We start from the raw sequence: 27,893 nt of genomic DNA, 5'->3' as shown, positions 1-27,893 counted from the left end.
CTTACTAAAATAAATATTATAGAAGTTTTCTATTATAGAAATTATATTATTTCTATTATAGAAATTTTGGCCCTCAGTAATAATGTAATATTTCACTCTGCGTTTAAATTTTTCAAAAATATTAATTAGTTTTCTCAGGATTCGAAAAAAATAAATGCATTTAAAAAGCATTGGCCCGAAATTTTGCGCCTACGCTCTTTTCAGTTCAGTTCAGCAAGTCAGCTTTTCATCTTCTCTTGTTCGTTGATTTTTTTTTCCTTACCTTTTGAACCTTACTTATTTTTAGCAGCTGGTTAGGTCTTCTACATACTGTTTTTTTTTTCATTCTAAGGCTACTTTATTTGGACTCCTTTATTATATGTTCTGATTATATCCAAATATCGCTTTCGTTTTGTTAATCTCATGTTTTGATTCCCATCAAACTCTTTGCAACACTAGCAATACATAATACATAGTTTTAGTGCTATTCGGTAAACACAGATATTTGTTATCCATAAATAATAAATATCTGTGACAAATTTATGATTATCGTTATCAAGTAGTAGTCATAAATTCATCGCATAAACCGTATATTTGAAATAAATTGTTTAATTATATTGTGATCACTGGTTTCTTTCCAGCGATATCGGTTCGCGAATAAAAAAATATTTATCGATGATAATTTGTAGTTTACATTTTAATATTGTAACATTATTAGTTTAATATAGGGAATGTTTTTTTTTAGATTCCTGCTCCATTGGACATGGCACAAGCTATCGCTATTTCCGCTGTCGAATCTGCCAATAAAACGTTGGCAGCTGCCATAGTTGTAATAACTACATCAGGAAAATCAGCTCATCTGATAGCTAAATTCAAGCCTAGGTGCCCTATCATCGCTGTTACGCGTATTCCACAAACTGCACGACAATGCCAAATGTACAGAGCCATTTTACCTTTGATCTACGAAAGTGAGTATCAGAAGTACTAATAAGTTGAAGAATATATAATAAAAAAAACACGTGAAAATGATAAAATTGTTTTATAAAAATGGGTGTTCTGTTTGTACAATGTTCCGCGTTCTTTCCTACCAAGAGGACTATTCGCAGTGTGGTGAATAATTTTGAGTCCACTGATTTACCAAATAATCAACCAAAATCCGTACGTCGACGAAATACAAAATTTCTCAAAAACATCGCTGATGTCCTTGAGAGCGTGCAGGCGACTCAGAGGTAGTCTCCTGCTCTACTCGTGGATGTAATGCACGTCGGTCATGTTGAACGTGATCTCCTCTGATAAATACCAAAGGTGTACTTTCACATCTTTTTGTTGTTCAGACTATTTCCAGATTCAATGTGGCCTTCGGGATTGTATGGCTGATTAATCATCTCGGTATTGTTCAAAATCTTGTTAGCTCCTACAGTTTGGCCACAAACCATACACTTTGGCAATACCGTTTACACCACACACTTTGGTAATGTCTCTTTGACACATTGATGTTTATTCATTCAAAGTATGCCAGCTAGGAAGAACTACCATCGCAAAGCTTCATTCAGTCTTTCTGAATGTTGCCGGGAAACCGTTAATGGGTGATTTCTTTACAAATCATCCTGTCTTGATCGGTATAAACACAGTTTGGATTAGAGCTGTACAAAAACGAAAATCCGCTTTGCTACTAATACTACTAGCTGGCGGATACTAAAAATCTTACTGCACGTTTTAAAGTCCGTCTTTAAATATAACAAGCAAATAAAGCCTTAGTTCAGGTTACGTTTGTTGTACATTCTGAGTGATACTAGTTATTCACTGCTATTCACTTTTATCTCCCTTTTGTATTATATTAAATAAAAAAATTGTTTTAGCTGACCGTCAAGAAGATTGGCTCAAAGACGTAGACGCCAGATTACACTATGGTATCAGATTCGGCAAATCCCGAGGATTCGTCAGGACTGGCGATCCAGTTGTCGTAGTAACAGGATGGAAACAGGGATCTGGTTACACCAACACTCTTAGAATTATCTACGTATCCGATGAAGTCGAGTCCATATGCCTTGGCACATGCGCAAAGTAAACGTCTAGAAGTTAAGTCAATATCAGTGTTATCTTCGAAGGTCTAAATATTTTCTAGAACGTTGTTGCCAACAACTTGTAGAATAACATCAGTCAGAATTCCTTAATTACATCTATTTTAATTTATTTTTAGTTGCCTTAGTACTAGTTCACATCATTAAATGAATTTTTCCAAATAAAACACCAACACACACATTACTAACAGGTGTCTAAATTACAAAACATTTTTTTTGGCAATTTGTTTTGTTTTTCTCTAAAAAATTCAGGTCTGGCTATTTATTTTGTGATTGTTATTTATGAATGTATTATACGTGTTGTAAAATAAACAGACTTCAAAATTATATCCAAATAAAGTAGTATTAAACTGTTAAACAAATTCGTGTTTTTTATGTACACCCCTCAAAAGGTACACCCCCTAATTTTCAATTTGAAGAAATACATACACTATGATGTGGACACATAAGTTAAACATTTTAAAATTATTGTCTTAACTACAGGATTATTGACACTTAATTTACAATAAAGAGGAAAAAAAGGAAAACATTAAATTTTGTGATAACAAATTTGATTCTTTTATGAAATCTAGTATTCTGAAAAAGTTCTGGTTGGCTAAGGATCGCATTCGTACAACCCTGAAAAGTGGTTCTAGGTCTGATGATAGTTGGGTGGTTTTAATGTCGTGAGTTGGTGATAATGGCCTTCTTTGCAGCAGTGTCTGCAGTCTCATTACCTAAAATGCCAACGTGAGAAGGAGTCCATATTATTCCAGAAGAAGTGAGACTGTTTGTTGCTTCACGTAAATTATGAGTGTTTTTTTGAAAACGGAGAAACACAAAAAAAAAACTTATTTACACTAGCAAATATTATTTAACAGGTTATCAGAGAAGATTAATTACACCTCATTACAGTAAGACACCTCATTTTTATGGATTACCGAAAGTTCATAAAACAATTATACCACTTAGACCCATTTGTAGTACCATGAATTCTCCTTGTAGTGAACTATCAAAATTTTTAATAAATATACAACCATTTGCAAATAAAAATGACACATTTATAAAAAATACACATTTTCTAAATAAATTATCCAATATTGAATTTAATTAAAATAATACTTTGGTAAGTTTTGACATAAATAGTTTATTTACGAATGTGCCATTAGATAAGACTTTAAATATATTCAAGACAAAATTAGAGAGTGATGATACATTGGCAACTAGAACAAGACTAAACATATCAGCTATAATGGAGTTTTAACATTATATACTGATAATACATATTTTCAACTAAATAATGAATTCTATCAACAAAATTTTGGTCTAGCAATGGGCTCTAGTTTATCTCCATTATTAGCCGATATATTTATGGAAGATTTTGAAACAAATATTATTTCTAAACAAAATTTAAAACCTACAGTATGGTGGAGATATGTAGACGATCTATTCTCAATATGGCCTAATGGATCAGAGTTGTTGGACACATTCCTGAATGATATAAACGATAAAGAAGAGACAATAACATTTATCATGGAAAAGGAATATAATAACACACTACCTTTCCTGGATGTTTTAATCTCTAAGAACGATACTGGGTATGAGACTAGGTGTATAGAAAACCAACACATACCAACAGATATTTAAATTTCAAATCAAATCACAATATTAATATTAAAAAGGGAATCATTAAATCCTTATACGATAGAGCCAAAATTGCTTGTTCTAACGAAAATTTGTTCTTGGAGGAAAAACATTTGTTAACATCTGTTTTATTAAAAAATGATTATCGTTTATAAATAAGGAATTTTCAACAATCGACCGAATAGAACAGAACAACTTAGAACGAGATCCTACAGCATACACAAGAAATAATACGAGGAAAATAATACCATACATAAAAGGATTATCAGAAAAACTTAAAAGGATAGGAAATAAATTCAACATTCAAAACAACAAACACATTGAGATCTATTTTGTCTAAAACCAAACCTAACAATGAACAAGAAAGGACAAAGAATTGCATTTATAAAATAACTTGTGAATGCGATCAGTTTTATTTAGGTGAAACATCAAGGCCATTAAATGTTAGAATAAGTGAACATCAATCTTATATCAAAAATAGAGAATTTTGATAGATCTCAAATCTGTAAACACGCATGGGATAATGAACATAGGGTTCAATGGAATGATTCAAATATAGTCCTAAAAGAAACGGATGGTAAAAAGAGAAAAATCAAAGAAGCGGCTCTAATTATGCTAAATGAGACCAATTGTGTCGCAAATTCCTCGGCAGAATGTAGTAGGTTCTGGTTACCCATATTAAAAGAGGAAGTTATTAAAAGTAAAATACCGGTATTAGTAAGTCGGTAATATATAGAAGATATATTTATAATTTATGTTGTTTTAAATAACAAATATATAAAATCAGAATTTGGTGTTTATAGTAAACTAAATGCACGACCAAATACTTACCATGTCGGTCATACCGGCCATGTCGGTTTCCCTCATAATTTACTATGGAATCACTAACCGGGGATTTTTAATGTCATCACGGCATGTGTTTGTCTTTTTAAAGACGAATTACATGCTATGATTTTTTCTGACGGATATTCTCAAGTTATAGTTGATTTCATGTAATCGAATGAACTATCTTACAAGTAAAGTCGTCTCAGGAACGCAACTCAACAATATTGGCAATATCATTTTAAAGTCGTCTACTTTAAAATATATAATGTATGTCTGAATTGTCAATATAAATGAGTCAGATAAAATTAAATTATTAGAAGAATTTTTCACCAAGTAACAAAAAAAAATTGTGTCCCTGATAATTAACGAACGACTGGCACGGTATACTGACAATATAATAGGATCCTACCAAAGAGGGTTCTTGAAAAATAAATCTACCATTGATCACATCATCCATCAGACAAATATTAGAAAAAACGACGGAGTACGACATAGACTGCCATTACATCTTCGTAGACTTTAAGGCAGCGTACGATACTATTGACAGGCCCCAATTATATTCGGCGATGATTGAATTAGGAATATCAAAAGGATTGGTAGAATTAATTAAAATGACAATGATGAAAGTCGAATGTAAAGTGCGCGTACAAGGGGATGTTTCAAAACCATTTAAAACCAACAGGACTGCGCCAGGGAGATGCGCTATCATGCACGCTGTTCAACCTAGCGTTAGAAAAAGTTATGAGAGATTCGGGAATAAACTTAAAAGGTACGATATATACCCTTAGTATACAAATAATGGCATACGCTGATGATATCGTCATAATTGAAAGAACCCAAAATGAAGCAGTGGAGGCTTTCCATCGAGCAAAAAGACAAAAGAGGGAATCTAATCGTTATGAAAAGGCGACCAAAAAAGTGGCCTCTGATGGCGGACATATCCGGAAATGCGAATGCGCCAAATTTAAATTTTCCGATACTTATTAACAGTAGCTATAAAATAGTTTTCAGAATGTGTCTTAGACGAGAAAATTTTAATTAAATATTAACGATAACAGTCTAAAATGTGAAACAATTGTTAAAAAACTTCAATATAAATAAGATTTCATGTGACAGTTGGGACACATAATAACATAACCCAACTAAATTTGATTGCTTAAACAAGGAAAGACTCTCTTTCCTTGTTTAATTTGGCCTCTCAAGATGGCACTTCCTGTCTAACAATATTTTTGCCCCCACTACCTTTACATTCCCTCTTTTAGTCTTTTTGCTCGATGAGGCTTTCACACGTATCAAAAATTCCGCAGAAAACATCGGACTTCTGATTAACATCCAGAAAACTAAATATATTCCGGCCATATCAAGAATTCAACAAAATAACTTAGAGGTGCAACACGAAACGATAGAAATGGTAGAAGAATTCTGCTACTTAGGATCACTGGTAGACTACAAAAATAACACATCCAACGAGATAAAAAAAAAGAATATGCGTGGCTAACCGCTGTTATTTTGGCCTGGGCCCTCAACTAAGAGCGAGAAGTATGTCAATAGCAACAAAGTGCAAACTTTATAAAACAATAATACGCCCAGTGCTTACATACGGATCGGAAACATGGGCAATGACGACCCGAGATGAAGAGTTACTGCGAGTCTTTGAAAGAAAAGTATTGAGGACCATATATGGCGGAGTAAACGAACAGGGTCTGTGGAGAAGGCGATATAACTTTGAACTCTATAGACTTTTTGGTGATGCAGATATTGTGAAGACCATCAAAATAAACCGCCTAAGGTGGGTGGGCCACGTTATGCGGATGGATGAGAGTGATCCCACTAAAATAACTATGCTAAACAGGCCGGTCGGAAGAAGAAAAAGGGGGCGACCTAAACTCAGATATCTGGACGGTGTACAGGAAGATCTAAGGGAGATTGGAGTGAGGGGCTGAAGAAGACAGACACTCGATAGGGAAGGATGGAAGAATGTTTTGAAGCAGGCCAAGGCTCACGAAGGGCTGTAGCGCCAACTGATGATGAACAAAAAAAATTTGTTTAATTTACTGTTTGTATTTTGAGAACGATTTCCGAAGTGGAAATTGAAACGTCAATAAACGTACTTTAAACTTTAATTGCGGCTTATTCCCATTTAAATAGTAATTACTTTAACATGCCACAAGAAAACAGCTTCAGAACAATACTAGCAAAGAGTTTTGTTACAATATTCAGACTGAAGAAAGATGGTTTTACGATGCTTTTTTATAATAAATACAAATAATGAATTTGCCGTTCTAGGAAGTCGCAAAAAGTGTTGCAAGTGTAACTTCGTATTGAATTTGTGTTACCGAATATGCTAGATCCCAGCGGTTATTGTCCTATTACTACTCCATCTCCTGAAGAAGTTTTGTGAGGGATGAAAAAACTTTTGAATTGGCATCTTCTGGAGTTTCTTTGCTAGAATTATTTTTGTTCGTTGCTTTATACCTGTAACATATTAAGGTCGATAATTGTCATAAAAACATATACAGGAGTCATCCAAAAATGGTTATGGCTGTGATTCCATGATTTTGGGTTAATTGTGTCTAGATATTCTTCTTTGTAGAGTTTATCTAAAGGTATGTGATCTATCTTCAATGTATTGAAATTCATCATCGTTGAATGTCTATGGTCCTAATTTTGGTTCAGTTTGATAAGCATTAGCGGTTCATCTGGGATTGTTATTCTTGAATTTATATAACTCTGGGTTGGGTTCTTCCAGTGTTACTATATGGAGTTGAAGCCTGGACACTGACGCAAGCCACTGAAAAACGAATCGAAGCCTTCGAGATGTGGATATACAGAAGGATACTAAAAATATCTTATGTGGACCATGTCACCAACGTAGAGGTCCTACAGCGCATGACAAAAGAAAAAGAAGTGCTTAATTTAATTAAACAACGTAAGCTTGAGTACCTCGGCCACGTGATGCGGAACGAAGAAAAATATCGAATTCTTCAACTTGTTATGCAGGGTAAAGTATTTGGCAGAAGAGGACCGGGACGCCGTCGTATCTCGTGGTTGAAAAATCTCCGACAATGGTTTGGGATGACCTCAGCGGAGCTGTTTCGCAGAGCAGTCAACAAAACTATGATAGCCTTGATGGTCGCCAACATCCGGACCGGATAAGGCACTGAAGAAGAAGGGGTTTTGAATTTACACCTTGGCAGGAAATTGCTGAGGTAAGTTCCTTTTAGGTCCAAAATTTTGTTGTAGAACATCGAGTTGCAATTTTAGTAGATTGAGGGAATATTCCTACATCTGATAATCTTTGGATGGTGATGTCTCGAGTTTGGACAAGTGTGTATTGGCAAGAAGCTTCTTTGGTACTCAACTGTAACATTTGCTTGATACAGTTCTCGGTTTTCGTTGCTTCTATTATTGTTCCCTCTCGGCGAAGATATCTTCTGTCGATTAAAAGCCGTAAAAAAGGTTAGAAATTTCGATGTAAGGTAGATCCTTATCGTAAAATGAGTAGAGTTCTATTTCGTTACGTACGTTTCGGCTTTCGTAGTACTGGTAGTTAGCATTCTCTTCTTCCTCATCTCCTTGGCATTGTATATTGTACAATTCTACGGTAAACTTCGGCTGTTTTCGGTAATTTGGTGTAACATTTACGAAGAATCACGTAGATTCTTCAACCAAGAATTCGGCCATTAGATTTTCCTTGTATCTTTCCCTATATTGTTTCTCAAAATTTCATATTTTGGTCCCCTCATCACATGGCCGAGGTATTCCAGTTTGTTTGTATACTGATGATTAGTTCTGTTTCTTTACCAACCCTCTCCAATCTGATTGTATCAGTCCATATGTTTAATACTCTGCGATATAACTAGAGTTTGAAAGCCTCGATTCTTTTAAATTGCATTTTTTTAATGTCCGAGTTTCAGCTCCATATAGTAATATTGAAAATATATAATATCGAATGGTACGTAGACTAATTTCCAAATAAAGATTTCTGCACGTTAGGAGTAGCTTTGTTCATATAAATTTTGATCTGACAATATCTATTCCCCTGTTTATTTCTGCAGTATGATCATTGGTTTCATTTACCAAAGTTCTCAGATCAGTTGTTGCAGCTGATTATGACAGAGACGCTTTTAAGAAAAGCAGAAGATGACGAATTTGCAATGGTTGTAGCCAACCTTTATTAGTCGGGTCGGCACTAAAAGAAGATGTATTTGAAACAAAATTACGTGAAGCTTATTTATCTTTTTATTAGTAAAGTATCTGGAAGTTATAAAAGACGTAAGTATTTTAATGTAGCATGTATGTAAACAAAAATAACTTATCTATTACATGAAGTAACATTGACAAAGTAATTCGACATCCACAAAAGGTCAAAATATTAGCTATCGTCTGAAGAAAACTCGTTTGATGATGAAGAACTATTGCAATCACTATTAGTCACATTGATAATTAAAGGTTCAACAGAAATATCCACTCTAGTGTCTATATCCACATTCTGCTTCCTTCTATTCTAGTATGTGTAGATATTTTTCCGTGAGTCTGCCGTGACGTTTTCTATAGCAGTATCTAGCAGAATTGTCACATCATCTATTTTAAAAGTTAATTTGTCCCTCGCTATTTGATTTTTGTTTGAGCCCCTATAAGTCGGTAGGGTTCATCTCACAATGATACGGAGAGAGGCGCTGAACAATTATGTTCTTTTCACCAAGCATTTCGTCGACAACGTTTCTCTTAATATGTCTTATTGCAAGGTTTAATTATTCTACTTTCCACGTATTCTCTTGAATGATATATTTCTTTGAGAAAACCAGTTCATGATGCCAGCTTTCCACAAGGCAGTTGTTGGTAACGGCTCCAATTGTCGACTATGGTAAGATACATTGTCCATAACGACGACAGAATTTGGTTCAAGGTTTAATAAAATCTTTGAAAACCAATCTTGAAATTTTTGGGCGTCCATTTCTTCATGGTAGTTATTAGTTTTCTTGGATTCGAAAAGTAACTAGCCATCGTTCCAAAAACCCGAATCACTGCTTATGTGTGTTAAAATGAGTCTCCTTCCTTTGCTCGCTGGTGTTTTTAGACCAGATGATAACTCTTCAATAAAGACTTGTCGACAGTTTCTAACTTCAAAATCTTGTCACACCTTTGAGACAGTATGGCCTTGATTTAGCCAAGTTTCGTCTAAATAGTAGATTTTTCTTCCTTCACAACTGTTATCTTTCTATATATTCCGTCTCTTTCTATAAGAATATTTCTCGTCGGAATCTATTTCGGCTGCGACTTTTAAGGTTGGAATTTCATTAAAAAAAAAAAAGAAAGCTTTAACTTTTCTCCAAATAGTATACTTAATATCCTCTTCAAGCTGAATACGTTTTCTTCCTCTGGTTTCAATTTTTTCAACGGACATATCCGACTTACCCTTACATTTTTTGAAATATTTTGGATTTCTGGGAACACTTCTTATAGACACTTTAGTCAAATCGCTACATATAGTTACAACGTCATTGATCAACATATTTTCATCCCTTTCACGGACTCGACGATACACGTTGTATGTAAATGTAACACGTTGAAAAAGGATTTTTTGTCCTACATTTTTTTATTGTTATACCAGTCTTCAGGCGTATATTTTAAGAGATTTTTGGCATACTGTCCAATTTGACCGAAATCTCGATCATGTGGTAAAAATGAATGGCTCGACACCATTAACTTATATATGATCTATTACTTCTATATCTGTAGGTATCTGCCATTAATTTTAACCAAAACAAACACTGCTTAAAGTTGCGGTTTTGACCGCCGCAAGTATCACTGTAAGCAATAATGCTTACAGTGATACAGTGCTTTGCTGCAGTTGTCGTAATATGCTTTTGCAAAAAAGCAAAGGCAAAGCTTTGAAAAGGCAAAACCTTTTCTAGGTCGAACGTAAATTAGTAAATTTTTCCTCTATTTATAATAGCCAATTTCTTGTCATTAGGTTGACTTGTTCTTGCTTTAGCTTCAGCCTTCAACAGATGCAACGCATGCTGTGTTTTTAGATCAGTATTTTCCTGTTCATTGGTGACACACTAAAGAAAAAATGGTCTTAAATGTATCACACTACACATATTTGTCTTTAGATGGACTATGAAAGTTTAGATTATAATCACCATGGAGTATATTTCGGTACATTGCTTCCGATACTGGACTTATACTTTCTGTTCAGCATTTTGCCTTATAAAGATTTTACATAATTCTTATGTTCAGACTGGCATCGATCTATTTTCTATTCGGATTATGACTTCGGGTGTAATGGGACTGGTACATGGGGAAACTGCCAATATGTTCACGTGAACATGTTCTTCAGGAGTTCTATTTCTTGGTTTATGCCTACCTCGCAAATCTTCTCCATGCAATGAAATACGTGAACGATGAATTCCTCTTTCAAGTCGACTATTCGAAATTTGAAACGTTTGCAAAAAGTACTGTTTACAAATAATGTGTGAAATACTTAAAGTATTTATAAAATACATATTTGGGATACTTCTAATATTATTTCTATTTTGATCACGAAGACGTCGATGTTTAATGGCACTTTGTTTAACTAAACCAGAAACAAATGCTTTTTGTGGCACCTTTTTGCCAGATGTATTGTAATATTCACCTCCTGTATTTCTCTTTCTCTTACTTCGATATGTTTTTCGGGTTCTCGAAAGCGCTTTTTTCCAATTTGTCCGGTTCATATTCACTCTAACTACCAGTAAAAGGTTCTATTTCAAATTCACTAGAACTCATGTTTAAGATCTTGTCGTTCTCAAAATAAACTAATTTCAAACACGCCTCTAAAATCTGTTAAATGCCATAGAAGTATATCGTATATCTCTCGCGTTTACTGACTTGTACCCCTCCGCCTTTCAATGCTATTAGCATTTCGTTAAATAGGTAACCTAGTTGTGCCATCTGTAGGTACAATGGCAAACATAACTATTTCATATTTTGTGTGAAAATAGATTCCTGTAAAATGAAGCTTTTGCCGATATTTGGGCAAAAATGGAATTTTGTGACTTGTACCACTCTGACTTTCAACGGCTCATATAATGTTCCATAGTACACTTCGATGATTTTCAGGATTTCTTTTTGTTCATATATGGCATGGCCTTGTTTACTATTTAATTTATAAATATTTGTTCCTATTTTCAAATTTCGTTTTAGAACTTTTACGCTTTTGTTTTGTTCTATGGTATTGGCTGTTCCTTTAGTGTTAAAGTTTTTTTATGTCTTTCCTTTCAACTTTTGAAATGGTTTTGTTCAAATTCCTAAGCTCTGCAATGTTCATTGTGGACTTATCTTTGGTTTCCCTTCTTTTTTGTATTAGGTTTCTTGTGTCTTCCGTGAGGTTTTCATTTTTCCTTGTTCGCTGGCCTTGGCACTTATGTGCCTTCTTTAGGGCGTCCACCAACATTTCGTTAAGCTGTTCAATATTGGTTTCATCTTGCACGTCTTTCTGTAGGTTACTCTCTATTTCTTCCTGGTATGCCCTTGTTATCATATTTCTTCTTTCTTTCTTTACGTTCAAGACTATCTTCGCTCTTACCATCCTATGGTAACTTCCGGTTAAAAATTGAGTTAATACAGTTACGTCTTAAATCGCGTATTTTTTGTTACAATATAAAATCAATTTCGTTCTTGTTTAAGCCATTTAGTGATTGCAGAATCCACTGTCTTTTGGGGTCTTTTTTTAAATACGTGTTCATTGTTCAAACTCTATAAGAATTTGATCCATTTTGTTTCTATCGCCATATCTGTGAGGTCTAAGTACAAACTCCGAATCATCCTACTTGTAGTCTATTTTGGCGCTTAGGTCTCCCATTAATATAGTACCTATACTTGCTGGTTACCTCTTGTATCGCAGTGTTAACATCATCGTAAAACCAATCAACTTCTTCTTCTGTGTGGGCACTGGTAGATGCATATACCTGGATGATCTTTAATCGATTTTTTTCGTTTAAAGTCTAGATACGATATATTACTTATATATTTGGTTGTTTATACATTGGACAAGGATGATAGGTTGAGACATGGTACCCTCTCGGTTAAAGGAAATAAAAGTGAACCACGGCTCGCTTAGGCAAGGTCGCTACCCTGAAGTACACCCAACTTTACTGAAATAATGTACAGAGGATCATAAATGCTTATGTTTTTTATTATGGAAAGTTATTATAATATTATAAAAATCTACAGTTTAAACAATATTGATAAAACAAGAAGCCCGTTCCCTTCATTTATTATCTAAATTAATATTGCTAAACATTATTCAAATATAGCATGATTCACAATTCAACACAAAAAGAAATTAACATAAAACACTAACATATTTTACCACGTAGAAAATTTATGCGATTAATTTTTCGATGAATTCTATTAATGCTGGAACCTAAAAAATACATTTAAATTAAAGTAACAAAGTAAATCGAAAAACAAAATGTCAACTAATTAAGACAAAACTATGCGGCATATTAGTACCATCCAAATAAAACGATATATATGTAAAATCTGACTGTGAATTTAAAGTTGTTAACAAATTATAGTCGACTCGCCGAATTTTTGAAATTATCGATTTGAGAATCATTGTCAGAAATATAAAACATAAAAGTTCCTGCTTCCCATTATGAATAGCTGAAATAGACCATAGACCTACTGATGCATACTTCTTTAATTTAAAAAGAATAATAATCATTATATTGTCAAGTATGCACATGCATTTCTTGTATCGGGAACAGGGAATTTTAAACTGCCTTAAAATTCCCTTCTTATAAAAATAAGTGTTTATTTATACACGCATGCCTTTTCCTTTCACGAACAATCACGAACATTTTTGAGACAAATCTCGAAACAGGTCGATTTTCATTTTTAAATTGAGGGGCTGAGAGGAAAAGTGGTACAAGTGACATTTTGTATAAAAGTGAGATATGTGCATGAGTGGCTAGAGGATGTTGAGATTTATTAATATAAAAATGGTACAAGTACAAAACACACTACAGTACGGACATCTGTATGTGAGAAGTAAAAGCTCTCACCAATTTCTGGTAATGGTTTTCTGTATAAGTGGTCCAAGGTTACATGTCCCACTTTTGTTCTAAACCTTATGTAGTTGTTTGTGACAGCCACGTTTTAAAAGTGTGCAGGAATATTAATACAATTTGTGAAATAGCCTTAAAATAATGCAAGGTAAGTCTTCAATGCGTTTTATATTTTTTCAATTGTTATTTTATAGGGTTATTTTATTTATCTATGTCTTCAAAAAGTAGTAGTTGAAAGAAACTTATAGCATAACCTTAAAATGTTTCTTTTTTGTTTCAGAATCTGACAGTTATTCGGAATATGACGATTCAGAAGAGGACAGAAACTATAATCCAATAGAAGAAAGTAGTAGCGATAGTAATCATGATCTACAAAACATTGCAGATGTTCATTTAAACAAGTCATTAAAGAAAAAGGGCAAAAAACGTTTGAGATATAGCGATTTAGATAAGAGGCAAGTAAGAAAACGAAAAAGAAATGCAGGTGAGGAATACGTAGGCTATAAAAACAAGTTAGTAAAAGCAAGAAGTTTGCAAAATTATATACATACTTGCAGATTTCAGTGTCAAAAATTCACCGATGAAGAAAGACAGGAAATATTTAACCAATTCTGGGGTCTAGGAAATTGGAATCTGCAGAATGCATTCATTACGTCTTGTACAGAGATCGCTTTGCCCAAACGACGACGTACAGAAGCTGTTACTAATAAAGGAAAGAGCGTTACTATCAAACTAAAAAATATGAGAGTTTGCAAAATGTTTTTCTTAAAAACTTTGGATATCAGCAATGGACGTTATTCGAGAATTTTAAATGGGATATCTGACGTTGGAATCACCGCTGTTGATAAAAGAGGAAGAGCTCCATGTCCTAATAAACTATCACAGGATGTAATTGATAAGGTAAAACGACATATTGATATGTTTCCAAAATATACCAGTCATTACACCAGACATTACAATCCCCGTAGACGGTACCTTCCTTCATTTTTGACCATAAGAAAAATGTATAAGTGTTACCTAGAGCATTGTCAAGAAAATAACGAAGCTCCTGTCAAGGAATGGTTCTACAGGAGAGTGTTTAATACCAAATTTAATCTAAGTTTTCATCATCCCTTGTCCGATACTTGTAATAAGTGCGATAAGTTCGAAACATCAATAAAATCGTGCACAAGTGAGTCAGATAAAAAGAAAATAATGTGCGAGAGAGAGCTTCATCACCGAAAAGCCGAATCGGGAATACAAGCCAAAAAAGAGGCAAAAATAGTGGCTGAAACTTCAAGGAATGAAGAAGTGGTATCAGTTTGTTTCGATCTACAAAAAACTTTACCTACACCAGCACTTACAACCAACAAAGTGTTTTATATGCGAGTATTATGGACATATAATTTTGGAGTCCATAATTTGGGCAAGAAATGTGCTTCAATGTATATGTGGGATGAATCGGTAGCATCCAGAGGCTCTATGGAAGTTTCTTCATGTCTTTGGAAATTTATTGCTGGTCTTAATCAAAATACACGACATCTTATTGCATTTAGTGATTCTTGTTCGGGACAAAATAAGAATAAAAATATTGTGAAATTTTTTATGTATGTGGTTAAAGAAACTCAGCTAGAAATAATAGACCACAAATTCCTTGAACCGGGACATACCTTCATGGAATGCGATGAAGATTTCGGAGTCATTGAAAAGTACAAAAAGCAAGTACCTTATATTTTTGTACCCAGTGAGTGGATGAATGCTGTGAGAAACAGTTCTAAGAAGTTTAAATGTGAAGAAATGAAGATGGAGCACTTCATTTCACTCGAAAACTTCAACGAGTACGTGCAGGAAAATATTAAAAAGGATGATGAGAATAATCAGATAAAATGGAGAGAAATAAAATGGATTCGGTTTGAGAAGAAAGACCCATTTACTATGAAATTCAAGTACACTCTCAATGAAGAGACTGAATTTATAACTGTTAACTGTATGAAGAAGATGCGTGGAAGACCACCTCAGAATATTAGTCTTAGCCAACTGAATAGTTCACCCATGAGTCTGAAGTATGAAAAATGGAAGAATTTACAAGACCTACTATGCTTTGTGCCACCAATTTACCATCAATTTTACAATCAGCTCAATCACACTGCGAAGAAGGGAAAACAAGGTCAGAAAAAGAAGCCAATGCAACCTGAAGAAAGAAAAGAGAAGGACAATGAAGATGACGATGAGGTAGACGACAATGATAAAATACTTTTGAGCGACTATGATGATGAGGAAGATATTTAGCTCAGTTGGTAGCACGTCTATATAATATCATTTCGTTATTATTTTTATGCATTTTTTGTTCCTGTATTTTTGTGCAATATACATTTTGTTTTCGTATCTAATGTAGCTTCTTAAATAAATGTTCAAAAAATTACGTGTATTTCTTTTATAAAAGATATTATTTATTTATTTACTCATGGTAATATTTACTTGTACCATTTTTACTCTAAACAACAAAAATGGTACATGTACATTTTGTAAAAAATGTTTCAAAAAAACTAAATGTATATGATTGTAAAAACTGCACATGAAAACATTAAGAACTTACTAATAATAATATCTTGATTAGATTTTAAAATTTTGTTTGGTCTTTTTGTGCCACTACTTAAACTTTAACTCTCATTTTCTCAAAACTATCTAAATGTCACTTGTACCACTTTTCCTCTCAGCCCCTCAATTATGATTTTTTGGCATATATATCATACTTATAGTGACGTTATTCATCTGCGCGTAATCGATGATGGGCGTAAAACCCATCAACCTTTATGGGTTAATAGTTTCTAACACTAATTTCTAGTTCTACCTGAGATATAAAAGCACACAATCGGAACAAGCTCTCGCAAAATATGTCCAAGTAAGAAACGAAGTAAACGCAAGAATAAAATCAATCAAAAGAGAACATTGGGCTAAATTCACCAGCGACATGGACTACGACCTATATGGTGCCCAAAAGAAAGTATGGAAAATGCTTCGGAACAGAAAAAACCAGTTAACGAGTTCGTGCAGACCAAAGGAGTATCTATAGAGACATGGCAACAGCATTTTAAGGAGCTATATGACGATATACAATCAATGACGAAGAGGTAGAAGCAAAAATCAGGAAGCTAAAAAACAGAAAATCACCTGGAACAGATGGTATACCCAATGAACTCTTAAAATATGGAGGCCCTGAACTTGCAAGTAAACTGTCACAACTATTTAACAAAATCTTAAACGACACAGAAACACCAGAGGAATGGCGTAAGTGCATCACAATCCCCATATTTAAAAAAGGACAAAAAACTTGCCCACAAAACTACAGAGGAATAACCCTCTTAAATACGACGATGAAACTTTTCACAAGTATTCTTAAGGACAAATTGAAAAGGCAAATCACTAATGCTGAAGAACAACAAGGTTTTACAAGAGGGCGGTCTATAACAGATGCAGTATTCATAATAAACCAACTAAAAGAAAAAGCTATAGAGTTCGGCATGCCAGCGTATATTTGCTTCATTGATCTGACGAAGGCGTTTGACAGGGTTCACCTGGGAGACATTCTAAATATATTAATAGAAAATAAAACGCCGACCAACATAACAAAGATAGTCCATAACCTAAATAACAACAATGTAACCAAAGTTAGAGCAGGAGACCAATTCACTGAAAATATTCTAACACCGGGAGAAATTAGACAAGGCGTCAGTTTAAGCCCCTTCTTGTTTAACCTACCTACTCATGGGCAAAATTATAAACAAAGTAACATCTCTCCATCTCGGATACAGAATGGGCAACAACAGAATTGGTATGGTGTGTTACGCAGATGATGCAGCAATTATTGCCGAATCAGAACATGATCTTCAGAGACAGCTCTTTCAGTTCTTTCAAATAAGCCGCCAACTAAATATGACCATTTCTATCAACAAAACTAAATGTATGACAATAGCAAAAGATCCGCTAAGATGTAAGTTAGTGGTTGAGAACAACCCCATAGAACAGGTGATGCAATTCAGATATCTGGGCATAGATATATCAAGCAGACACGACCCAGTAAAGGACCTAAGGAGTCAGATCAACAAAGCATCCGCATTGTCGGGATGTCTGCGGGAGATAATCTGGTCAAATCCGTTTATGTGCATAGGTAGTAAAATTAGAATCTACAAGACTTGCATACGACCGATCATGACATATGGCATAGAAGTGCGTAGATACGAACAAAACGAAACAGATGCTAAGGGTTGCCGAGATGAAAACCCTAAGAACAATAGTGGGCAAAACAAGAAGAGACAGGGTGAGAAATACAAACGTTAGAGAGCAGTGCAAAATTTAAGATATTGTAAGATGGGGAAGGCAGCGTAAAAGGATGTGGTACAGTCATGTAAGATGAATGGATGAGACTAGACTCCCAAAAATTGCCCTAGAAAACAACCCGCCCGATTGAAGACCTCTAGGAAGACCACCTAAAAGATGGAGGGATAGTTAGCAATCTACCTCCCAGGAAATTAACCAGAGGCAGCTTCAGAATTAAACTGATCGAAGATATCCAAGAAGTAGAAGAAGAAGAAGAAGTTTCTAACAATTTAGAAGTTTATAAGTTGCTATATCAATACATAAGCAGTTTAAAAATAAGAATATGAAACTATAGTTTATAAAGACCAATGTATACCTACCAAAACTTGTACATAAATGAAAAAAAAAAAACACACACACACACAACACATTAACATAATTATTTATACAGGGTAGCCAAAGAATAATTTTTGAATTATTTAATTTGTTTAATACAAAATATATTTTACTGCTGATAGAAAACAAAAAAAAATGTTTATTTGACTAATTAAAATTAGTTTTTGGCTTAAATTAAATGTTCAAATTGCCTCCCACCTGCCTCTTAGCAGTAATTTAAGCTAGGACGAGAATCTTCTTGAACGTTATGGATCATTTCTAAAGTTATATTACGAATTTTCAATCTAATATTCTTTTTTAAATCTTGTAAATTTTGTGGTCGTTCGATGCAAATAGGTACCTATTTTGCATCGATTGCATATTTATGCAATACTGAAATGTGTGTTGAAATACTGTTTTTGCTTAATATGCCTATGCCACTGTCAAATTCTTGTTTCATTGAAAAAAAAGAAGAATGGTCATGAATAATGGGAGTATATTCATTAATTTTCATTAAAAACTTTTTGTTTGTAAATACTAATCTATAAACGACTATAAAACTTCACAAATATATAAACATTTAAACTTTTGTTTTAATTTATGTAGTTTTATTTTGTTATTAACCTGCATGTAAATAGGTTTTGTTGTACAGTTACAATTAATATGGGCGCAGGTGTACTTGGTTGCATAGTAATTTCCAGCCACTTAGACAAGTCAGTCAAAATTTAACCAAAGTTGCAAAAAAAATGCAAACTAAATTTACTAGATTCTTGAGACTGAGAGCAGCGAAACGAGTATATTAAAACAAATAACATTTAAGATTTTAAAAGTACTCATTTTTCACTTTACCGTCTTTTTTCCTTCATATGTTTCTTCTGACCTCTTCTCATAATTAAAGTACTTAATCAAAGGATACACCTCAACGTCATTATCGTTGCATAGTTCAGTGTTAACAGTACAATCTACCCGAGCAAAAGACACACTAGTGTCTTCTTTAAAATGTTCAGCAACTTCTTGATATTTTGGTTTGGTTTTTCTACAATGGGGGCAGTCTAAAACGAAAACGAAAAAATAATGAAGTTTTAAATAAGTATAAAGAATTGGTGTATATAAATATAATAAAATAGGTAACGTATAGAATATTAAATTCTTTTCTATTATATTCTCGTCCGAGGCGCCCTTTTTACTACATAGGTACTGTCTCATTATTGTCAGGATATGGATTATAATATAGAGAGTGAACAAACCAAATCTATACAAAATCGTCTTCAGGATCTGCATCAACATTTTAGAAAAAGGCAGAGATGTTGATTTTTATTTCAAGGGGAAACTTGTTCTGATATTTTTTACTCGGCCACCTTCACATTCAAGTGAGAACAAGAATCACACCACAGCTTCTACATGGCATAATTCTATCGATCAATCAAGTGTCGTTTTTAGGCATTTGTTATTCCTTTTAAAAATAGTGTAGAATTTGGTCTAATTCTTTTTAAATGGCAAATTCAAGTAAGGTGCTTTTTCTTAGAGGTCGTCTAAGGTAGTTATGAATTGGTCTACTATAATGGATTGGCTTATTAAATATCTTCCATTTATTCATAATACCCATTCCAGCTTTTGTAATCCTGTTCCCGCTTGTATAAATTTAGTGGATGGATACGATATATCTTTAGAGTCATTTGATAGTCTCTAAAAATTGCTCACCGCTTACCGTCTCTCTCGTATGGTTGACTGTTTCAGAGTATCTGCTACATACTTAAGTCCCCACGCAAAACCCCCATTGTGTGCTGGTGGTCCTTGATCCATTCCGTTTCCGTGATTTAATTTATGATTTTATTACGTCCTGATCTAACCAATAAGTTCCTCAGGTTTTCTCACAGTCTACAATATATCATTCTCGTCTCCATTTTATACTGATGTGCGGAGGCGGGAGGTCCCGTATAACATCCATAGCTACTGTTGGTATGTCCCTCGAAGTCCCTGTGAATCCAAGAAAGCAGATCCTTGTTTAGTTTGAGGATGATACATTTTTGCCGCACTGTGACCACTATATTACTGAAGCATGTAATTGTTACTGTTTACTGTTACTGTTACAATACAACATGTCTGGTTTTAAACCCCACATTTTTTTAAGAGTGTGTCTGGCTACCATTAACGTATTTACTGCCCTCTTGGTTATTCGTTCTATACATCATCATCATCATTTTGGCTTTACAACCCTGTGTGGGTCCTAGCCTCCCCAAGAATTTTTCTCCAGTCGTCCCTATCCATCGCCTTCCTCCGCTATTCGTTCTATACACTTCTCTTTATTCAAGGTACTTTACTTCACTCACCAGATTCAGATTTGCACTTTAGGCTTAGAGGAACAATCCCTCTAAATTCCTTCTGACACATTTAATGATTTTGAATTTTTGGGGGTTTATGTTAATCTCTTTAATCTATAACTACAGTCAGAGTCTGTTGCAGTATATCTCTATAGACTATGTCATTAAATTTGCCGTAGGCTAAAATGACTGCGTCATCCGCATATCCGTCATGGAACCTTGACATTTCTGTAGTCTCTTCTACCTCCTTGTAACGCTTCTCTACGATGCTCTTTTTACCCTAATCAGTTCCTTATTATAGTCAGACGATGCTCTAAACAAGGTATCCATTTTTTAACAATTCTAGCCACGTGAGCAATATGAACATACTCGGCCTAGTATAATATAGTGTGTAATAAAACCTCGATGTTGTAAAACGAAAAACAGAGAGGAATCGGGTCACTCAATAATAGTAATATTTTTTAGTTGGTCAGTACTCGTAATACATATGTAAACATATGTAATCTCAGTTACGCGTAGTCAAGAATGGCTACCCTAGATTTAGTTGACCCAGTCTTCCAGCATAGCCATTGTCATATCAATTTCTTGATTTCGTTGTGAAGTAATGAAAGTTGGTCTTCACGACATTTAGTCTTTACAAAAGTTCCGAGTCGAAGCGGCCCCCTAAGGCCGACCCGTTCTAGTTTGTACCAACCTGGCAATCTCTACTTCATATTCTTGAAGAGCCTAATGTCACTTTTGTTTTCGATTTTTAAACTGTTACTGGGAGGCATACTCCAAGTGTTCGGGACCATATCGCATGTTTATTCTGTTCTTAAGTTGTTGAAATCAGCTGTCTCTTCTACGGCTATGGCCTGAAGTACATACAAGGCAACCCTTCGAAGAGGAATAGTCAGATTTACAGCCTTTTCTTTTTCGAACCATCCATTCGCTCTTGCAGCCGATTCGAATTGTTTCATGTAGTTTTTCCATGATGATTTTTCGTTGAAAGTTGGTACTTTAACACGAACAGAACTTCGACTCCCTTCAAATGTCGGTTGTGGCTTCAACTTACATTTCGTCTCCTCGTCCTTTATCTCTATTGAAATTCCTCTGTCTGCTTTCTCTATTTCCTCCATTTGATTTTTAATCTTTTTATCTATTTTATCTTTTTTTTCAAAAGACGAAATATCGGTAGTAACATTGCTTTCCAATGAAAATATTTTTTCGTTAAGAGAAGAAACATTGTCCGTAAAAACTTGGGAAATATCAGAATATAACATATCTTGTCTTAATCCATAGAGATTCAGCTATCTCATTTGATTATTCTTCTGAATTAAGTTTGTTAATCTCTAATATAACTGTGGCAATCTTTCCCTGGGTATGTTTTTGGATTTTTAAAAAGGAGCTCGTACTCTATCTGATTTTTGTATCTTCCATCTGGGGACCACCATGTGTACAAGTCTTCTCGGGTGGTGTTGATGGTGGTTTGGAGTACTTGCATCCAATAGACAACGATGGAAACACAAAACATATCAACAACTGGACTTGAACATATCAAAAGTGTTGGTTAGATAGCGTCCAAAATTATTTAAAAATTATGGTATTTTAGAAGAAGAATTTTGGAGCACAGTCGTATGTGATAGAAAGGAATGGAGTACAATTGTTGATCAGATCAAAATAGAGTTACCGATATAGAGGAAGTCAAAGAAAGGTGTAAAGAGTTTTAAAATGTCCTAATAATGTACTTACATGGTGACATGAACATAACTAATACATGTTTTCTGGTTTTCAAGTATTTTAGAAAGGTATTTTCGTTTAGCTCCGTAATAAGACATTCGTCTGTTTTTTCTTCATCTTCTGACATGATTGCCCCGAGACAGGGTATTTTTTCCTATAAAAACTAAATAAAATGTCTTTTTTGATGTTTTAAATTAAACAAATTTCTTGACTTGAGCATGATATTAAAATAACATTGAATTTTGAAGTAATTAAATGACAGTGATAGGAAAACAATAGGAACAGTAGTTCTGCTAGTAAGTAATAACTCGATAACTTCTTCTAGCAAATTTATGTATCTGTACTTTTTTTGAACTCTTGCCTTTCGATACACAGCCAGCCTCTCTAATAAAGACTCGACATGCCCCGATTAAAATCACATCGTCGGTGACCTGGCAAATTCTCGTATCGGAATTTTTTCAAGAAAATGAGTTTTCGACGAATTCGGACTGCTTGTGGTAAAGATTGTGGAATGTGTTTATCTAGACAGATAAAAACATAACTTGCAATTTTTCCTACCTAAATCTACACGGTAAACTACATTCAACATGTCCTATCTGTTAGTTTGTATAGTGCAATCATAGAGTATGGAATGCTCGTAGACTGCAAGTTGTTTGTGACCGAAAAAAAAATTTCTAATAAATTTCACAAACTATTACGTACATATCAATGGTAATATGTGATTATAACATCTAATCTAATACGATTCTAAACTAAAGTAATAAAAACAGAAAAAATATAGTTTTTATAATTTTTTTTAGATAGGAGAATTTGCAAGTAGCCAATAACAGATGTTTTTTACGGAAGTACACGCCCTGTGGCACTTTGCCGTCTTATACTACAGCATTATTTGTGGATCCCGAAGGTACTTTTTAAAAAGGCCCTTTTACAGGTACAACTGACAGAGTAACAGCACTTTATTTAATATAATTACAACTGGTTTTAGAATAAAAATTTACAGTATTTATATGAAATTAATTGATGACGATCTGTCTGCAATATGGGTCGAAACTGCTGATCGGCTGGGCTATTGAACTGCAATACTGCTGACAATCGGGGTTAATGTATCGTAATTTCTCCATCCCCTGGGGAAGTTTTGTGAGGGATGAACAAAACTCTGTGAACTGTTTCTGAGGACTCTTGGCTTTGGTCAGGGATGTCTTCTGCTGTGGTTGGAGTCTGCTCATCTTTTTCTTTTTTCAGTTTGCGTAGCTTGAGAAAACCAAAAATTAAAAGGATTGCTACCAGGATATATATCGGTGGTGTCCATATGTAGCTGTGGTTCATTTGTGTTGGAAGGATGGATTGGAACCTTTCTTCTTCCTGTGATAACTTGTGTAGTTCGTCTAAAGGAATTCTGTACAATTTTAGGGGTTTGACTATTGGGTGGTTCTTCAGAATAGTGGTGGTCTTGACTTTTGGTAATGTTAGTGGTTCTTCTTTAATTGTTGTTTTGGAATTCATGTAAACTTCATTATTGGTTCGTAGTTCATATCCTGGCGGTAACTCAATTAGATAGGTCCCTTCGAGTACTTCTATTTTAGTGGTGGTGCAATGGGTAGATACTTTCGTAGCCTTTGGAAAAACGGCAATGTAGTGTGCATCGGATACTTTTTGAATGATCGTTGTAGTGACAGTGACGGGAACACTTTGGCATTGGGCAGCAGCATTGATTAACTGGAGAATTTGGATGATGCAGTCATTAGTCTGGTCATTCTCTTGTGGAAATTTCTCAGGACAGATGAATGATTTGGATTCGCTTCTTTTGCATGGTACATCCATATATTGAAAAAGGTCTGAGTTGTGGACTAGGTATGAACCAGGTGGAATGATTATTGTGTTATTAGTTGGAAGGGAGTATAAATGGAAGTATGTGAACGACTTGGAATGAAGAATAGGAAAATGTAAAATGAAAAGTGATTCGTGTAGTAACCATCAATGTCTATGATTTCATAGTATTTGGTTAAGTCTTCTTCCTGAATATAGGGAATCTGTGATGCAGGGTGGTGTTCAAGCATCTTTTGCACGGTCCATTTTATTTCTTCAGGTTTAATGAGACCGTTGTGTAAAGTTTTGATTCTTGCAAATGTAATTGCTGTTTGTAGATCATCCAATATTTGTATAATTGTTTGTAAATTTAGATTTATCTGGTCAAGGATATTTCGAACTTGCATATAATCATTAAAATCGAAAACGAATTGGTTCATCTCTAAGCTAATTTTGCTTGTCTCTTCAGCTATTGATTTCTTGGTTGTGTGTAAGTAATGAAATTGTTTGGTTAAAATTTGTCATTATTCGTTTATTGAGACTGAGTTGGCTATGATGTTGGTAATAATGTTCTGTTGGTTATTTTCAAGTGATTTAATGGCAGCGTTGTATCTTTCAGCATCTTCTTGATCTAGATTACCAGAAATAGATTTTATTACACTTCCCAATCCGTTTATAAGTCCTCTTTTGCTTCTGGATTTTGGATATATTGTGTCTAGTTTCTCTTTTGCTGTTTGGAGGAGGTACTGTACAGTTTTATCAAAGTTTTGTAGGCTGTCAAAATATGGTTGACTAAGTTCATTTTCTATTGCTCTGTTGGTGGTGATATACTGAGATTCTATGGATTCAATCTCTTCTGCGATGGGTTCTATATGGAAATAGTGGATGAAGTCATGAGTGCTGGTCTGTATCCTCGCTTGTCCAAGTTTAACTGGGAGGATTCCTGGATTGTCCTTCAGGTTTTGAATTTGAACTTGTTGGGCTGCTACTAAGGTACATCTGTAAAGCAGTTTTAGCGTTAGTCTTTGGCTGGTGTTTGATGTTCTTTTTGTGTATTGACGTATCGTGAGTGTCTATTGTTACGGGATTATTATTTTTCACAATGCGGGAAGAAAATCTCGGAAGAAGTTTGTTTCTTTTTACTGTTTTTCTAGTGTAAACTTTTGTGCTGGGTTTATAAGTTATTGGTGTTTGTCTTTTTTGATTTATTTTTTCAATATTTTTCTGTTTGGTTTCTTGTAGCTTTTTGTTTATTTCACTGTAGATTTCTTTTGTCTTTAATCTGTGGCTCTGTGTATAGTTATTTATTAGAGTTCTGTTAATATCGATGTCAAATGGATCCTGAGGATCGATATGGCCATTTAGAATTTCGATTGGCTTTTGTTTAGTTGATAAATGAATGGAATTGTTGTATCCTAAAATAGCATACAACATATGTTCTTTAATACCCAGAGTCTTCCTTTTTTCTCTAAGTATTCTTAGGTGTTCCAAAATTGTAGAGTGAAAACGTTCTATCATTCCGTTCAATTGTGGATTATCTGGTGTTGTGTAGTGAATCGAAATTTTGTGTGTATCGACAAATTCCTGAACAAGGCCGTTTTTGAATTCGGTTCCACTATCTGCGATTGCCATCGTGTAGGAGCAGTTGTATGAGTTAAATTGGATCTCTGTGTTTGTGAAGTCGCAGATGGTTTATTAGAAGATGGCAAGGAATAATTATGAGTTTTTTGGAGATATCTAATGTTATTTTCTTCCTGAATATATTGGATAGCAAGAGCGAGATTTGGGGGTCTCATGGATCGAATTGTTGATCCTAGGGGTTCTCTTAGGCCTGCCAAAAATGTGGTTAGAGCTTGTTGTTGGAAAAATTCTTTTTTACTTCTTTTAACTTCCTCGTTTTCCGTGTGTAATTCAATATGATTTCAAATGGTATTTAAAAGACTCATAACTTTTTCATGAAATTGATGGGGGTTTTCGTTTGGAGCTTGCCGAAGGTTGACTAAATCTCTAGTTAATAAGTTTTCGTTACGTTGGTCTGCAAAATTTTGGACAAGAATTGATTTTATTGACGGCCAGTCTTTACAGACGTATACAGAAATAATTTCTCTGGCTCTTCCTTTAATTTTGTTCATAATTCCCCGGGTAAGCATATGATTTTGAAAATTTTCGGGATTTGTATGATCCCAGAAATGGTTTAGAAGCATGGAAATAACATCAATAAAATTGTGGAGTTCATTTGGATTGCCGTCGTACTCTGGTACGATAGAAAGGTCTTTATTAACATCAAAAATGGGTGCCATATTAGAATTATTTAAAATGGATGCTGGTGTAATAATTATAGAAGGTATTTCAAACAAATTTGTGGACTTAAAAATATGATTATTATCAACTAAATGTAAATCTGGTTTAATATTTTCACTAGATTCTATATTAGATTCAAAAATTGTTGAAAGAGAATCGCTTATTCTAAAGGATGATACTTGTGAATTGATATTAGAATTAGAAATAAGATGAAATTTGCTTACAGTAATAGGATGATGCTTGGATGCATTCCTTTTAGGTACAAGTTTCTTTTCTTCTTTAAGTTTCTTTTCAGCTTTCTTCATAAATATGTTTCTGTGCCAATTTGCCTGGAATCCGTGGGATAAATAGCTGCAGTTTTCCCTGGATTTGGGTTCGGTAGCGGGTAAACGTTTGAAAACGACGAGGATCTTCTGGAGACTCTCCCACTAATCCTACTGACTGCGCCACTTAAGGGTTGTCACTCCCGAAGGTACTTTTTAAAAAGGCACAACTTTTACAGGTACAACTGACAGAGTAACAGCACTTTATTTAATATAATTACAACTGGTTTTAGAATAAAAATTTACAGTATTTATATGAAATAATTGATGACGACCTGTCTGCAATATGTGTCGAAACTGCTGATCGGCTGGGCTATTGAACTGCAATACTGCTGACAATCGGGGTTAATGTATCGTAATTTGTAGTAGGGAGTACGGACTCTCGCTCAATATCAAAAAGACGAAGTTTATGAAAATTTGTAAAAACAACCATAATAATAACGAACTCTTGACAGTAGAAGGCAAGCAGATCGAAAGAGTAAAAAAGTACACTTACCTAGGAACACTTATAACACAAAATAATGACTACACTGTAGAAATCAAAGTCAGAATCGAAAAAGCACGTTCTAATTTTATGAAAATGAAAGGTCCTATGTGACAAAGATTTAACATTAACAAAATGATACAGTGTACTATACTATGGATTGGAATCATGGACAGTAAATCTAGACACAATGAGACGACTTAACGCCTTTGAAATGTGGACCTATATGAAGAATTATGAGGGTTTCCTGGGTAGATAGAGTTGCGAACAATAAAGTACTGAGAAGAATAGGTAAAAAGAAGGAAGTTGAACTAACAATTAAAGAAAGAAAGCTACAGTATCTCGGACATGTGATGCGGGGCTAGAAGTATGGCATCCAGCGACTCATAATGCAAGAAATTATGACGCATATTATCTCTCTCTACCACGCGTTATTGAGTCAGTGCGAATTTGCCTTCCGGCATGTGAAGACCGGGTGTACAGACGCTGCCGTGAAAAGTGTGTGAGTTGTAGATGCGTCAACGTGTATAACCGGTGTGTTGTGTTAAATCGTATACGTTTTGTTTCTCAGAATACTCTGTATCTTTGTTACTTCCTCCTGGTACTGTAAAGCTAATTATATTTGTATAACTCTTTTTGTCACTATCAGAATTGCGATAATTATCAATGTATTGAATCAGCTCTTAAGTTCACTATCAATA

At 34.4% G+C, this 27,893-nt stretch overlaps 2 protein-coding genes across 5 annotated transcripts in view; one reads left to right on the top strand and one right to left on the bottom strand.

Moving 5' to 3' along the window:
* LOC140439522 (pyruvate kinase-like) overlaps positions 1–2,422 on the top strand; it is a 43,047-nt gene extending 40,625 nt beyond the window's left edge. For all 4 annotated transcript variants that reach the window (XM_072529490.1, XM_072529491.1, XM_072529489.1 and 1 more), the window contains 2 exons: positions 725–947; positions 1,839–2,422. In XM_072529490.1, the coding sequence (XP_072385591.1) occupies positions 725–947; positions 1,839–2,047 (432 nt within the window). In that variant the 3' untranslated portion in view covers positions 2,048–2,422. The remainder of the gene's footprint in view (positions 1–724; positions 948–1,838) is intronic.
* Positions 2,423–12,686: 10,264 nt separating this feature from the next.
* LOC140438243 (protein disulfide-isomerase A5-like) lies at positions 12,687–22,546 on the bottom strand. The gene is made up of 3 exons (XM_072527939.1): positions 22,291–22,546; positions 19,088–19,290; positions 12,687–12,921 (listed from the first exon to the last, which is right to left on the bottom strand). The coding sequence occupies exons 1-3, from the start codon at positions 22,403–22,405 to the stop codon at positions 12,880–12,882; spliced, it is 360 nt and encodes a 119-aa protein (XP_072384040.1). The 5' UTR covers positions 22,406–22,546; the 3' UTR covers positions 12,687–12,879.
* Positions 22,547–27,893: the final 5,347 nt, after the last annotated feature.

Source organism: Diabrotica undecimpunctata, chromosome 4 (assembly GCF_040954645.1).
Source record: "Diabrotica undecimpunctata isolate CICGRU chromosome 4, icDiaUnde3, whole genome shotgun sequence".
Lineage (NCBI taxonomy): Eukaryota > Metazoa > Arthropoda > Insecta > Coleoptera > Chrysomelidae > Diabrotica > Diabrotica undecimpunctata.
This window is presented reverse-complemented; position numbering and strand designations above follow the sequence as displayed.